Below are 16,111 nucleotides of genomic sequence, written 5' to 3'. Positions count from 1 at the left end.
AGAGAGGAGAGGTTTGTCACATTGGCAGATTTCAGGACATTCATCAGATGTTTGAAGATCCCTGACAGAGTGTGTGCATCTCAGTCATCTAGCTGGACAGAGAGCAGCATCAGTGTTAACCGTTCAGCCTTCCATGTGTAATGGGATCAGCACAGACTCTAAACTAGAGAGACACCTACTGGTAGGACAAAACTGTGCCAAAAATATGCACTTAATACAGCAAGCAAGCAACGTTTATTTATGTAGCACCTTTCACAGACGCCAGTCACAAAGTGCTTCACAGTCAAAATAATAAAATCTAATCTTATATAGTCAAGTAAATAAAGCAAAGATAAACACCAGATGAAAAAATACAAGGACAACAAATAAAACACCAGATCAAATATACAAAGAGAACAGGCATAGGACACAAGTTTAAAACACATGCTACCTAAATGCCTGTCTGAACCGATGGGCTTTTAGCTGCTTTTTAACAGAGTCCAACGACCTTTAGCTTATTGGAAGAGTATTCCACAGCTTAGAAGCTACCGACTGAAAGGCACGGCCTCCCCGAGTCCTTAAGTGTGTTGGAGGTACTCTTAAAAAAACACTGAGCGGAGGAACTGAGAGCTCGGCACGTGGTGTAGGGGCGCAAAAGGGCCATATAGGCCTCTGTATCCAGTATGTATACAGGGATGCTTTTGGGCTGAGTTTTGTGTTCCTAGTATTTTGGTTTTCCTTCTTGTTAGCATTTTGCTGTCATTTTCCATACATTTCCAGTTGTTATCGCTAACCGTCCTCAGCCAGGTCCACATTATCATTGTGTGCTGTTGCACACAGGCATCGGAGGCGGCATCCAGACATTCAGACAAGGTAGCTGAGTGCTTGGTCTGAAGTATCATCCTTCAGCTGTCAGTAGCTCACTGACTGCCAGCCTGACAGCTGCACACTAATACAGCTACTTAGCTCAAGCTCTGGCTATTGGCACAGGACTAGTATCACCTGGGGACCTCTAGTAAGTTGTAATAATTGTGGAGGTCGCCTGTGATCTTAATCCTGTAAGAATTTGCCATGTCCGTATTTTCTCATGTAAAAATTCCACTACAAATTACCTACCACATACAGAGATCATATGATAATATTAATCCCGTGCGAATCGGCATCTCGGTGATTTGTGGCCGTATTGGCTGCATTGGCAATAAAAATGAAAGTTTTGACAGAGCCTTGAAATCTTATACGGGGGATAATGTCAGTAAATTCGAGTAAAATACAGCCCTTGCTTAAACCCTGTGAATGCGCCGCACGAAACATAGACTTAAGGGGGTCATTTCTATTTTTTATAAAACTTTTATTTCACCTTTATTTTTTCAGGCAGGTCATTAGGAACAGGTTCTTATTTACAGTGGTGGCCTGACGAGTGGCAAAGCAACTTAGGGAAAGGGAAGAAGGCCTAGAAAATAAAACTAATTAGAAATACATGCAGTTTAAATGACATGAAATACAATTTGAAATACAACGCAGACAGACAGTAAACACGTATACCGAGAGGAACACGGGCGCATGGGGAGGGAGAAACCATACAAATATTTAGCTGGAAAATGATGATGTGCAAAAGCAACTGCATAAGTCAGGGATTGATATGTTATTTCATAAGAGGTCCCCTGGTTATACTCACAGGGCTTTCTTCTTCTTTTTCTTCTTCTCCCTCTCTCTGCCATTTCTGCTCTTTTCACCCATCAGGTGATCAAGCAGCTGATGAAGAAGGAGTTCACCCTGGAGTTCTCTCGGGACCGCAAGTCCATGTCCGTCTACTGCACCCCCGTCAAGCCGGGCTCCCAGAGCAAGATGTTTGTCAAGGCATGAACCAATAATACCATCACAAATGCACAAAGAGACGTACTTTTCATCACTTCATCATTTCTTGGCATGGTTGCTTGATGTTCTTCTTCTCGTCTGGTTGGATTTTCCCCCCTCCCAGGGTGCTCCGGAAAGCGTGATTGAGCGCTGTCAGTACCTGCGGGTGGGAACGGGGAAGGTGGCGTTGACCCCAGCCCTGCGCGACCAGCTGCTGTCTAAGATCAGGGACTGGGGGACGGGCAGGGACACCCTGCGCTGCCTGGCCCTGGCCACGCACGACACCCCGCCGCGCAAAGAGGACATGGACTTGGGCAATTCCAACAAGTTTGCAGAGTATGAGGTACAGCAGAGGACCGTGTTAACATCTGGTTAGAGCTGCAGCGATTAATCGATTAGTTGCCAACTATTTTGATAATCGATTAATCGGTTTAAGTGTTTGTTTGTTTTTTAATAGGAAAAGAAAATTCTCTGATTCCAGGTTTTAAATGTGAATATTTTCGGCGTCATCTTGGGCTTTGGAAAACACAGATTTTCATTTTTCACCATTCTCCGACATTTTATAGACCAAACTAATCGATTAATAGAGAAAATAATTGACCGATCAATCAACAATGAAAATAATCGTTAGTTGCAGCACTTCATCTGATGTTTATCTTAGGAATCCAAGTTGTTCAAATAGGCTTATACTGTATTCAGGTCAAATGAAGTGAAACACACATGTTCCAAGACTGGACTTTTACTTATTTGCATTATTACAAATGTGATTATGAATTTCTTACTTCTGCAACAGAACTGGGACGCTACGGTTTCACCTGGGCTCAGTGTTAATCATAGACCGTATATAAAGATGGATGACGTGTCTCCACTTCCTCCCACTGTACAAAAGTGAAGCCGAAATATCCCACATGGGGGCGCCGCCATGTTGTAAAGTCCCGCCCGTACAACCGACCAACCAATCGCGAGTCAATCCCAGCTGTCAATCACGAGGTTTCGCCCTGTTTTTATGGCATCCAATAAATAATAAAAACCAAACTTATCAGAAAAATGAACACTTGAACAAACATGATAATAACTACCTAAAATGACCGTAACCATCTCTGGGTGGGGGGGGGGGGACATTTACCAGTTTGGTCTATGTCTCGTCTGCCAACTGGATTTACATTTTTTTTTTTAAGATTATTTTTTGCGGCATTTTAGGCCTTTATTTTCATAGGACAGATGAAGACATGAAAGGGGAGACAGAGGGGGGAATGACATGCAGCAAAAGGCCGCAGGTCGGAGTCGAACCTGCGGCCGCTGCGTCGAGGAGTAAACCTCTATATGTGGGCGCCTGCTCTACCAGGTGAGCTACCCAGGCGCCCCAAGGGGGTGGGATTTTAACTGTTAACTGTCTAACTGTTGTACTTTCGGGCGCCTGGCTATCTCACCTGGTAGAGCGCACCGCCCATATAAAGAGGCTTAGTCCTCGACGCAGCGGCTGCGGGTTCAACTCCGACCTGCAGCCCTTTGCTGCATGTCATTCATTCCCCCTCTCTCTCCCCTTTTCAAGCCTAAGATGTCCTTTTGAAAATAAAGGCCTAAAATGCCCAACAAAACAACCTTTTTTTTTCTCTTTTTTTTTTGGGCTTTTCCGCCTTTTAATGTATAGGACAGCTAGTCGAGAAAGGGGCAAGATATGCAGGAAATTGTCACGGGTCGGACTCTAACCCTGGACCTCTGCGTCGAGGCATAAGCCTCTCAGTATATGTGCGCCTGCTCTACCCACTGAACCAACCCGCCCACGTAGCTTCACATTTAACGGACAGACATGAGAGATGTATCGATTGTCTCTTCTAACTCTCAGCAAGATGTCAAACTATTCCTTTAAAGTGGTCTCAGCTGGTGCCTGTCTTTAGTTTGAATCCCAGTAGTGATTCATTCTTTATCCACTGAAAGCATAAAGCTTTGACACTCACTCCTCCTTCCCTGAAAGTCCTTGTTGCGTAGAAACTACAGTATCTCTTTTCAGCAGCTATCAAAAAAAAATCAAAAGAGGTGAATTTCATTTTCTGTGGTTTTCACATATAGTTGTGCAACCTAATCCTCCCTCTCTCTTTCTGTTTTTTTTGTCTCTCTTTCTCTCCATTCAGTTGGGTCTCACGTTTGTTGGCTGTGTGGGCATGCTGGACCCGCCCAGGAAGGAGGTGATTGGTTCAGTGAAGCTGTGCAACGAGGCAGGTATACGCGTTATCATGATCACAGGAGACAACAAGGGCACAGCTGTGGCCATCTGCAGACGGATTGGCATCTTCGGCGAGGACGAGGACGTGACAGGAAAGGCCTACACAGGCCGCGAGTTCGATGACCTCCCGCTGGAAGCCCAGAGAGAAGCCGTCAAGCAGGCGCGGTGCTTCGCCCGCGTCGAGCCAGCTCACAAGTCTAAGATCGTGGGATACTTGCAGTCGTTCGATGAGATCACTGCCATGGTGAGGAGAAGGGATGTGCTGTGTTTGAAAAAGAGCTTGACGCCTAGGGGCCAGCTTGATGGCTCGAATCTTCCACACAGCCTTTCCTCTATCAAACACTTTTTGCTGTGTCTTGTTGAAATTTCATAAAGTCCCAAAACAGTCTTAGACAAATCCACAGGAGCCAGGCAGGCAGATGTAAAAAGGTTTTTGGCCTTGATATTCTGATATTAATGCTCAGCGCTTTAGAAGGAGAGCGAGAGAGAGCGATCTTCCATTTATGCAAAAACCCACTTTCTCATAAACTTTTAGAGTTATATAGCTTGTTACGTAAAATTACACAGATTATATTGCAAAACCACACAGTTTATATTATAATATAGTACCAATAATAGTACCAATAAGATTTTCTTATGACAGATGATGCAACTTGCACGGCTCTAACAAGTCATACTATTAGTTATTATCAGGGCTGCATATGAGGAAAATATGTGATATTGTTGTTAAATATCGGGATAATGATATTGCCTGCGATAAACAAACAGATATTAAAGTGTACTCATTTCTTCCTTTCTGTTGCTTTCAGTATTCTGCTTAAATACAACATTGCTTGTTGAATTTAAAACAAATGAAAGGATATAATTTCCAACATTGTTTTATTGAACAAGCTGCTGTATACATTGAATTGAATATAAAGGGCACCACTAAAAAAAGAAGGATAGTTGCATTTTAAAGTGCAGTTTTCTACTGATGTTATTTCAATTAACTCAAAATAAATTCTGAGTGTCTTTAGCGACATGTCACGACCTTTCACAGTGTGTTAATTGCGCTAGTTGATATCTCGATGACGCTAAAAAAACCTATATTGTGCAGCCCTATAGTGTATATATCTACTTCTTCCCGCTCTACACTTGCACCCACCCCCTTCAACCTTCATACCTTTCTCTGCTTTCTGCATATCTACACATTGTGCATTTCCTTTTTTTTTCCATATGTCTCTTTATGCCTGTTGCAAGGCAAAACATGCGTCTTCTCCTTCCTTTGACTGTGCGTTATGTGAATGACTGGTTGATAAATGCATGAGAAGAAGCCAGTGAGGCGTGACATGCTTGAGGTCTCTCTGCGGCTGCTCTCTCAGACACTATGCTATCAGAATCTGTCATCTGGGGCCCGCTCCGCTGCTTCCTATCTGACACACGTCTCAGAAGAGGGGTTGATCCGAGGGGAAGATGGGAGAGAGAGGGAGACAACAATATCACAGTTTGCCTGTCAGACTAACTCCAGCATTCAACCCAAGTCTAAAGCCGCTTCAGGCCCTGCCATGACAGATTGATATATCTTGCTGAGCTTTAGCTTCATCCTGTCTGGATCTGAAACGGTAATGATGCAGTGGTTCGTTTTCAACTACCATTAGTCTGTTAGACCCATCTCTGTTTAAAGAATAACTCCCCAAAAATGTGATTTGGGCTCAATATTATTTTGAAGTTAGTTCAACTTTTATCCTTCAAAGAGGTTTATTCAGCTTTTTGATCCAAACATATTCCTCTGTTCTTAGTGCCTCTGTTAACAAGGAATGTTGCAGCCTAGGGGCAAAAAAAAGATCTTATTGAAAAGATTGGTCTTCATGAGTCTTTTATGCATCAACAGCAGGGCTGCACGATATGAGGAAAATATGCAATATGTGATAACATTCTTGAATATTGCGATAACAGTGTTACCTGCGATAAATAAACCGATATTAAAGTGTACTCAGGTCTGCTGCTTTCAGTGTTCTGCTAAAATACAACAAATTGCTTGTTGAATTTAAAACAAATGAGAAGAAATAGTTTACAACGTTCTTTTTTTGAACACATTGAACATTGAATTGAACATAAAAGGCAGCACTAAAAAAGAATGTCGGTTTCATTTTTAAGTGCAGTTTTCTACCTAGATTTTCTTTCAGCTGACACCAGTAGAGTGTTTTCCGCGATATGTCGCAGCCTTTCGCGATGTGTTCATTGCACCAGTTGATATCACGATGACGATTTAAAAAAAAAAAAATTAAACGACATATTGGGTAGCCCCAATATATAGGTAATGCTTTGGGATTTTTCACATTATCAGGAATTCAAAGACATTCCTGTGAGTCAGGTTTTCTGATGCATTAACGACACAAGCAGTCTTTTCTGGTCCCAGACAGGAGATGGTGTGAACGACGCACCGGCCCTGAAGAAAGCCGAGATCGGCATCGCCATGGGCTCTGGCACAGCAGTGGCCAAGTCAGCATCCGAGATGGTGCTGTCTGATGATAACTTCTCCACCATAGTGGCTGCCGTGGAGGAGGGCCGAGCCATCTACAACAACATGAAGCAGTTCATTAGATACCTCATCTCCTCGAACGTGGGAGAGGTGGTCTGGTGAGGAACACAAACCCACACACTCGGATTGCAGATCTTCCAGGGCTGCACGATATGAGGGAAACCTACGATAACGTCGCTGAATATGGCGATAACGATATTGCCTGCGATAAATGAACGGATATTAAAGTGTACTCACTTCTGCCTTTCTGCTGCTTTCAGTATTCTGTAAAACAGATTGCTTGTTGAATTTAAAACAAATGGAAAGGAAATCATTTTCAGCAACTTTCTTTGAACAAATTCAACAGTGAATTAAATACAAAAGGCACCACTAAAAAAGGAATGACGGTTACATTATGAAGTGCAGTTTTCTACTGATAATTTCTTACAATTAACAAAAAAAATTGGAGTTTCTTTTGCGACATGTCGCAGCCTTTCGAGATGCGTTTATTGCGGCAGTTGATATCGCGAAGACGATAAAAAACTGATATATTTATGCCTATCGTTATCCATAGGTGCTCTTTCAGAATTGACTAAGGATCGACCGATACTGGGTTTTCAAGGCCGATGCCGATTATTAGTAGTTAATGAAACGGTAACACTTTACTTGAAGGTATCTACATAGGAGTGACATGACAGTGTCATGAACGCATGACACTGTCATGAACACATGAACTTTAACCCTAACGATAACTTGTCATGACAAAAACCAAATGACACTTACTGACAGAAGCATTATGTCATAAATGTAACTGTTCCATTGTCTTTATTGTGACTATTATCGCCACTGTTCATCACACCCCCAACCGGCCCCGTCAGACACCGCCTACCAAGAGTCTGGGTCTGCCGAGGTTTCTTCCTAAAAGGGAGTTTGTCCTCGCCGCTGTCGCAACAGCCACTGCTAATGCTTGCTCTTGAGGGAATTACTGGAATAGTTGGGGTTTTGTAAATTATAGAGTGTTGTCTAGACCTACTCTATCTGTAAAGTGTCTCGAGATAACTCTTGTTATGATTTGATACTATAAATAAAATTGAATTGAAATTGAATTGAATTGAATTAAAAGTTTATGACTTGTTTATAATGTTTATGACACATTCATGACAGTGTCATGTCACTCTTATGTAGAGACCCTTCAAGTGAAGTGTAACCAATGAAACCAATAACCGATGTTTGGAACTGATATGCATATACAGTGAAAATGAAAATCTTTTAGTCAAAATTAAGATTTTGGAATGTTACTAACTCCAACACAAAACTTAAACATAACCCCCAGTAAGAGAGAGTCAGATAGAGTTGTGGGCGGGACATGAAGTCAGACTCAGTGGGGAGTGAAACCGAAGCAGAGGGACAGACACAGAGCTGTAGCCGAGCCAAAGTAGTGCATCTTTTTTAATTCGATAACTTTAACGGTTATCAGGCAAATCAAATGCTGATACAGATAATCTGCCAAAAAACATCCCCATAATCGGTCTATCCCTAGAATTGACTCATGCTTTTTACCTGCTTCACGTTTCTTACTATATGCAGCGTCTTATGTGTCATGTTTGTTTGGTCTTTGTTTCCATCTTAAAGGGAATTGGTTTGTGTATATATCACTCTAAATACCATTAGTAATGGCAGTCGTTACATTTTTTTTGGGGAAAAAAAAACAGATTTTGAAATATTGTGCAGCCCTAATATCTTCCCCTTCAGTCATGACGTGCTGGGCTGATGTTTTGTGTTCCTCCTCCCGCTCTGTCTCCAGCATCTTCCTGACAGCCATCCTGGGTCTCCCTGAGGCTCTGATTCCAGTCCAGCTGCTATGGGTGAATCTGGTGACCGATGGCCTGCCTGCCACCGCCCTGGGCTTTAACCCCCCAGACCTGGACATCATGGACAAACCCCCCCGCAACCCCAAGGAGCCTCTCATCTCTGGCTGGCTCTTCTTCAGATATCTGGCCATTGGAGGTAGGATTGGCTCCGACCTGTGGGATTGTGTCAGAGCAGAGACGGGTTTGCAGTTTGCAATTGAGGCGAAGGGTTTCAACAAAATCAATTAACCAATTTTCATTTGTCACATTAAAAAAAGTTTTTCCTTCAAAAGTGATGATGAATAATATATGACATTTTCGATATTTAGAAGCAAAAAGAGACGTGCCGGAAACCAGTAAAATTACTTTTTAGAGGTGATTTTTTATTTATTTTTTATGCAGCACGCCTTGCATTTCCAAAACTTTTGTTGACTACACCCATACGTTGATGGACATCTGTCGACTAGTTAACATGACATATAGAATTCCAGTGACAAACGGCAGCTACTAGCAGTAATAATGCTAACTGAGACTAGACAAAGTCTCTTGAAGTAAATAGACACCGCAGCTGAAAAGCACAGAAGCCCCTGGTTCTAAATATGAGCATGTATGAAATAGATTTCTGCTGTATACCATCAAAATATACCAGACACTGTGGCAGATGTCTTATGTTAGCACGTGTAACTCAAACTGTGTCAATAAAAGGTTCAAGAATCTTTATTTGTCATCTGCATAACAATAACAGAAGTAGTCTTAGGCCTCAGGCACCTCCAACAATGCTCATGAAATAACTAAAAAAGCCACACACACACACAAACAAAATCTGAATCTAAGACAAAAAATAGTGCAAGTTAAGCTATAGGGCTAAAATATAGACAATAAAATATGAATCAAGTAATATAATTATACAATTTGTGTAGACAGTATTGCAAATAAATGAGACTGAATTTAAAAAGAAATGGAGTAATGGATTAATGCATACTGAGAAGTAAACCTGTAGAGTGTGTGAATATACAGAGGTACAAACAGTTCTTAAGTAAAGTGTTTGCAGATAAAGTGACGGTTTACAGGTAAAGTGACAAGCTCAGAGCTTACGAGTTCTGCAGTCTTATGAGATAATACAGGATTTAATAAGTATTATTTGTCAGCCTCACAGGATCATGAAAAGATACTGCACACCTGTTTGGGATTTTCTTTTTACTCTAAAATATTATAAGCTTATCAAGTTATCAGTCTGCCATCTCTATCGGCTGTCACCAAGTCGCACGCTGAAACTCTTAACATCCAAATCCACTTTATCCCTGCTTTTTTTGTCTGCTGTTTTTCAATAACTGTTCAGCACTTTGAATTGCATTTTTGTTACGTTGGGAATTTCTCTGCCCAGATCGCTATATGCAAATAGCTAATTTGGCATTCTGAGCTAACTGGGAGGTTTCCTGCTTAGGATATTAAACGTTTCCCACCCATTACTTTAGTGATTTGTATTTAAGGTACACATAACTTCTCATGTTAATCTCTACATAAGTCATCCTGGTTTGTTTTGTGGCCCCCCCCATGTGTATCTCAAAGTGACGTCGTTCAGAAACTCCTCTGTAGTCTGGGTGACACCGTAGATCTATAGTAATCTTAGACTTAAAGTCCCAGTGTGTAACATGTTTAGTTGTTCATTATCTAAATCTGTATTGCCCGTTCACAAACTTGTCCTTTTTCATGAATATTTACCACCACCATCAATTCCAAGTATTCCTTTTGGCTTGAAATTTTACATTTCCATTCGCATGACCTGTGGTAGACGCTCCATATTCATGCGCCATCTTGAAATACGTTAGCCGGTGAGGGACATACAGGATATACTGCTCCGCCTTTTGCGTTTTCGCTGTCACATGATAAACTCCCAGGTGCTGCTAATGCTGCTAACGGGTATCGTAGCTTCCCGGGCCCCCGGCAAGTTTGAAGAAGGAAACGTGGAGGTCCACATGTATTCAAAATCCAAATTTCAGGAACAGGAGTCTTCTTCTTCACCCAGAAAACGGAAAAAGGATATTGAAAAGAGCAAGAGACCGGCTTTTTGGAGCGTGAAGGCTACCGTAGCTGTAATACATACTTGAACTGCGTGGTGCGAGAGAGCCGATTGCAATATATGATCTCAACACTAGATGGGAGAAATTCCTACACATTGGACCTTTTAAAGGTAGGGTTGGTAATGTTGAAAAGAAAGTAGCATCTTGTCAGGGCTCCGTCTAACCCCTCCCCCTGCCCTCGGGGCTCCGACCCACACAGAGATGTGCTCGCTGCTAAACGAGCAGAGCGGTGAAAGCACCGCTGTTTTACTTCATGTCTCATTCACTGGTTAGCAAACAGCTAATTTTATCATACCGAATGTTTAAAACAAACATCACTGCTGTTAGCAATGTGAGCTTAAGCTCACACACAGGAGGGGAAGAGTACGCATAGCGGGAAAAGGAGGCATTTCATTGGTTCTTTCCAAGCGGACCGCGAGGCAGTGATTGGTGGGCGTTTTTACAGGATTACAGCAGCTAAAGATGACGGATCTTTTTCGCTCCTTTTTCAGAGCCTATACATTATTTATTGCTGTCGGGGTGTATATGTATATAAAAGTGTATATTGGAAACAGTTACCCAAGCCTGCCTTTAACCTTTAACCGACTGTTATTCCTGTAGGATATGTGGGTCTTGGAACAGTGAGTGCTGCCACATGGTGGTACCTGTTTGATGAAGAAGGCCCACAAGTGTCTTTCTACCAGCTGGTGAGTTGCAAAACATTGTTGCGTCCTCATATAGGGTTTTGTTTCTGCTATATATTTTGATATGTAACCCCTTCCAGCTTTTTTTACATTCCCCGCTGTTGGACACTGTCATGTTTGGCGATCCCAGGGGTGTGCAGAAACAGATGCGGTTTGATTGCACACAGGGGGGGGGCGAGGCCAAGGTTCTGCAGCTGTCCCCCCATCAGACCTGAGCTGCATCGAATCAGGTCGCAAACAAGCAGACTTAAGTTATAGTTTATCCCAACCTCTATCAAGCTGCTGAACTTCAAGAGCAAAGTGCAATAAATCCACCAGCACTTTTTGCACTTCACACTTCAATGATTACACTTGTCGTATTGTCTGTGTCAGTCATATGTGTCCTTCCTTCATGTCCTAAGATGCTTTGTTGAGCTTATGTTGTTTTTATGTTGATTTTATGTCTATTTAAGAATGGTTTTCCTGTTACATGTTTGTGTTGTGAAGCAACAGATCGTAGCACTATGCCCAAGACAAATTTCCCCTGTGGAACAATAACATGTATTCTATTCTAGTCACTAACTGCTGTCTGTCTCCCTCTACAGAGACACTTCATGCAGTGCACTGAGGACAACCCCATGTTCCAGGGCATAGACTGTGACGTGTTTGAATCCCGCTACCCCACAACCATGGCCCTGTCTGTGCTGGTCACTATCGAAATGTTCAACGCGCTCAACAGGTCAGTCATCTTCTGTTGTGATGTCAGGGTAAACACTCCTTAAATGTCACAGCTGTGAGATATTTCTTAAAAAGAAGACACTGTCATCCCACAGGCAGCACTCCCTGCCCTTTGGGAAAGAATTACCCAGCCGTCTGAGGGATAACGGCATAGTTTCCATGTCAATAAAAACACATCCATCACAAACAACAACTCTTTAAGCCCTTCAGCAGTGAAATGTTGCGGTTTATAACGCCTATACGTATTTCTTTTAGATTCTTCATTTTGGTAAATGTGGCGAAGGAATCACGATTAGCCACACATCTTAAAAAATGGAATATTGCTTATTTGGGGAGGAAGAAAATAAAAGGAACAGTGGTATGAAGGGAAAACTTCCCGTGTTTTTGCCAGGATTGCTCATGGAGCAAGTCTGTCTTTAGCTCCCTAAAGAAACAAATGCTAATGGCTCATTTAGGAAAGAATCTGAGAAAGGGAAGGTTAAAATAAAGAGCCGCCTGACCAATGAAAATGTTATTCCTAACCAAGACAGTCAGAAAACCTGACAGAGGGGACACATGTTTACATGGTTACTATCACCCATAGAAGGGGGCAGACTTGGTTATTATGCGAGCTAGCTGAAATTGAGAATGAAGTTCATTTTCTTGTTTTATTGTCCTGTTTACGAGGACTTTAGGGGTGGCACTTTTTACTGATATTCCCTCTATTTATGATGATTTCTTCTGGCTAAATGATTATGGAAAATCGGAGTTGTGCTTCAAGAAAGGAACCTTTTTTGTAGCAGATTATTTTGTTTACATAGGAGCTGACGCAAAGAAACTCCCGCACACTCTCCAACTTGCGAAGATAAATGTAATAGCTGGCAACGTTTCGGTACTAGTTCTAGTAACCCTCATGGGTTTAAAAGACAACAAAATGTCAGTTGCAGTTCAAACACTGGACTGCCATTGTTATCAATGACGCAGTCAACCCTTATGCCTACTGTTTATACCTAATGAGGGAAGACTATTTTTGACTGTAGTCAGTGATCCACTCACACTCTACTGTTGACTTATTATTGGCCATCTTGGCCATTTAGTGGTTGTAATGTATTGATGAATGTGTGCATGTGTTGTTGTTGTATTATTATTATATTTTTTTTTTTTTTTGCCGGTTGTATGTACGTTGTCGTATTGCTAAATGTATTTTTAGTTAATGTCTCTCACTCCTCTGTTGTTATGTAATGATTGTATTATATGTTGGCACCCCTCGAAAACGAGATGATACATCTCAAGGGGGTTTATCCTAATGAACTAATTTGAATATAAAACATTTAGGTTTCTTTGCAACTTTTGACCTACTCGCCCCCCTCTGACGCACCTGTATCGCCTTATAGACGTGCAAAGTATTTTCTGTTCTAAAAATCGAGCTATAAAATAACTTAGAATTTTGTGAAATGTTCGAACACTCCATCTGACATTTTGGTGCCTCATAAACACATGAGGGTCGGGCACTTTGTGTGAATGACATGGACGTAAAGAATAATCAGTCATCAATGTTGTTGGGATGCATTTACTGTAGTGCTACATTTGATTAATTGCAAAGGCATTCTATTAAACGTCAGCTTATTTCCTGAATGGTTTCGTGGTTGTAATTTTCCTACAATGAAACCTTGTGTGCTTGCCAGAGTTGTTCTCGTTTTCACCTTTGCAACGTGATAGAACAGCTTCCGTGCAAGTCCCTAATGTTAAGTGGAGCCGCTAAGTTGTCAACATGTCTTGATCTATTAAAACTTCTCCCCGCCAGTTTGTCTGAGAATCAATCCCTGATCAGGATGCCACCCTGGGTCAATGTATGGCTGCTGGGAGCCATCATCCTGTCCCTCTCCCTCCACTTCCTGATCCTCTATGTGGAGCCACTGCCCGTAAGTATTCGTCCACCAGAAAACTTGGACACTCTGTCGGTGGAACTTTGGATCTATGGGCTGTTGTCATCATCATGCTCAACTTTATTGCCGGACTCGAGGTCCATTCAGAAGACACAGACATGACATACAACATACATTAATAAGAGAAAGATAAACCTATACAGAGAAATAAAAACCAAAGAAACAACAATACTGCATTTCTATAAAAGACACTTACACCAGTGTTTCCATAGTGATGATTGGTATGGTATGGCACTGAACCTAGGATTTGCCAGCAGCATAACAGTGCTGTTTTGGGAGACGTTCAGGCGACAAATGAATTTGTAGATTAGACTCCTCTATAATGCCTGGAAGGTGCTGACCCCTGCGTTACAAAACGGGCACTTGCACTAGAGCACCTGGGTTTGTTGAGCAGTATCCTCATACAGTCACTATAAGCAACCTTAAGCTTCTGCATGCTTGCCTTTTTAAACTTAGTCCATAAGGGAACAGTATACAAAGGAGGGCAATATGCTTTAAAAGTGCCCTACCATACAAAACCGTTTTTTAATTGCATTTTTTTTATATATGTTAGGTCCATATGTGTGTTTGTGTTATGTTGTGAATGTGAAAATGAACTGCTACCTCCTCTGTCAGCTTTAGCCACTGAAAAGAAATAAGCAGAGAAATCAGGCCAATTACAAAAGCTGGTCAGTCTGACATCATATTGCCTGAGCTCATTACTATTCATGAGCTCGCCCAGTTGAGCTGGGTAAAGGATTCTGACAGCCAGGCTCTCATTGGCTAGCTGTTAGCCAATCAGATTCAAACAGCTTACCTTGTTGAATATTAATGAGAACTGGCAGAAATCGAGCCGAGTCTTCCTGTAGGCTTTCACGCTAGAATGGCTTGAAACAAGGTAACCAAGGCATTTTTTCCACAAAAAATGTTATAGATTCCATAGTAGAACTTCAGACATCACCACAAAGTAATGAAATACGTGTGGCAGGGCACCTTTAAACAGACTAATTTTTGATTTTTCTTACCAACATGTTAGCTTGGGCATATAATATGCACCGCTGCCTGTATATATCCTCATCATCAGATAACTGATCTGTAATGTAGTGTTGTGAAGAGTGCATACTGATAATAATACATATCATGGTTTAAAAAAAATGCATGGCCGTATGTGCTTATACTTTATAACCATCACTAATAAGCGGTAAATTGATAGTTAATGAAACGTAAGTTAATGGTTATTAAAAAAAATGAAGAAATGATTAATAATGTTTACTAATTGTTAGTGATGTTATAATTTATTTTAGTGTCATGTAAAATAATTAGTTTATACATTTAGAAAGACAGTTAATATTTAGTCAGTGGTTCATAATTGTTTTGTAAACCATCTATAAAGTTGATTTGGATTGATATAACGGTTATAATAATTAGCTAACGATTAATAAGTGGTTTATAAAGCATCAAGCAACATTCACTTGGCCTCATTTAAATCTTTTTGGAGATCTATAAAAAGAGATCATTATTTGAATATTTGTGCATGGATAATAGCTATCTTTACAACGTATTCATTAACAAGGTGTTATAATGTCCCTCTTTTCGGCCAGATATCCGTCACCTTCTATTTTCTTTGTGTTGGCATTCTAAACTCTGGTGGATTTCTGAGGACTATGGTTAACTGCTCCTCAGATCTCTGCCGGGTAAATCCAGACAGTTAGCTAGACTATCTGTCCAATCTGACTTTTCTGTCGCACGACTAAAATAACCTTTGAACGTACACATGTTCCACCAAAACAAGTTCCTTCCCGAGGCTATTTCGCAGCGGCGCCGTGGCTCTGTCCGGCGCTTAGCACCGCCCATGCGGATTGTGATTGGTTTATAGAAATGCCAATAAACCAGAGCACGTTTTTCTCCCATCTCGGAATGCTGTGTGGACTAGCCAGACCCTCCTCCGCAGCGCTGTGGAGGAAGGTCTGGCGACGCGAGACTACTCGGTGTCTACCCCGCCGCCCTCTGTCTAGCGTCTGACGCCTTGTTAAAAGAGCTTCTGACGTTTTGATTACCTCTGTCTTCAGCTGATCTTCCTGGTGACCCCTCTGCGCTTGTCCCAGTGGATCGTGGTCCTGAAGATTTCCTTCCCAGTTATCCTCCTGGACGAGGCACTGAAATATATCTCCAGGAACCATCTAGAAGGTACGTTGAGCATTTTTAGTCCACTTTCCTAACGAATCGTCCCATGAGAATGTGGGTGTAATGAGTCTGAAATATTTATAGTGGATGAAGTTTAATAAAAGTCAGTGAATGTTAAAAATCCTACTTTACTCT

At 41.6% G+C, this 16,111-nt stretch overlaps 1 protein-coding gene across 1 annotated transcript in view; it reads left to right on the top strand.

Annotated features, from left to right (window-relative positions):
• atp2a3 (ATPase sarcoplasmic/endoplasmic reticulum Ca2+ transporting 3) overlaps nucleotides 1–16,111 on the top strand; it is a 63,216-nt gene that overhangs the window by 42,635 nt on the left and 4,470 nt on the right. Inside the window, exons 12-20 of the mRNA XM_039777281.1 lie at nucleotides 1,720–1,836; nucleotides 1,958–2,176; nucleotides 3,966–4,301; nucleotides 6,456–6,676; nucleotides 8,362–8,564; nucleotides 11,089–11,174; nucleotides 11,756–11,889; nucleotides 13,672–13,789; nucleotides 15,862–15,979. Of these exons, the coding sequence (XP_039633215.1) occupies nucleotides 1,720–1,836; nucleotides 1,958–2,176; nucleotides 3,966–4,301; nucleotides 6,456–6,676; nucleotides 8,362–8,564; nucleotides 11,089–11,174; nucleotides 11,756–11,889; nucleotides 13,672–13,789; nucleotides 15,862–15,979 (1,552 nt within the window). The remainder of the gene's footprint in view (nucleotides 1–1,719; nucleotides 1,837–1,957; nucleotides 2,177–3,965; nucleotides 4,302–6,455; nucleotides 6,677–8,361; nucleotides 8,565–11,088; nucleotides 11,175–11,755; nucleotides 11,890–13,671; nucleotides 13,790–15,861; nucleotides 15,980–16,111) is intronic.

This window comes from Perca fluviatilis, chromosome 16 (assembly GCF_010015445.1).
Source record: "Perca fluviatilis chromosome 16, GENO_Pfluv_1.0, whole genome shotgun sequence".
Taxonomy (NCBI): domain Eukaryota; kingdom Metazoa; phylum Chordata; class Actinopteri; order Perciformes; family Percidae; genus Perca; species Perca fluviatilis.
The sequence above is the reverse complement of the archived record's forward strand: the minus strand, read 5'-3'. Positions and strand labels throughout refer to the sequence as shown.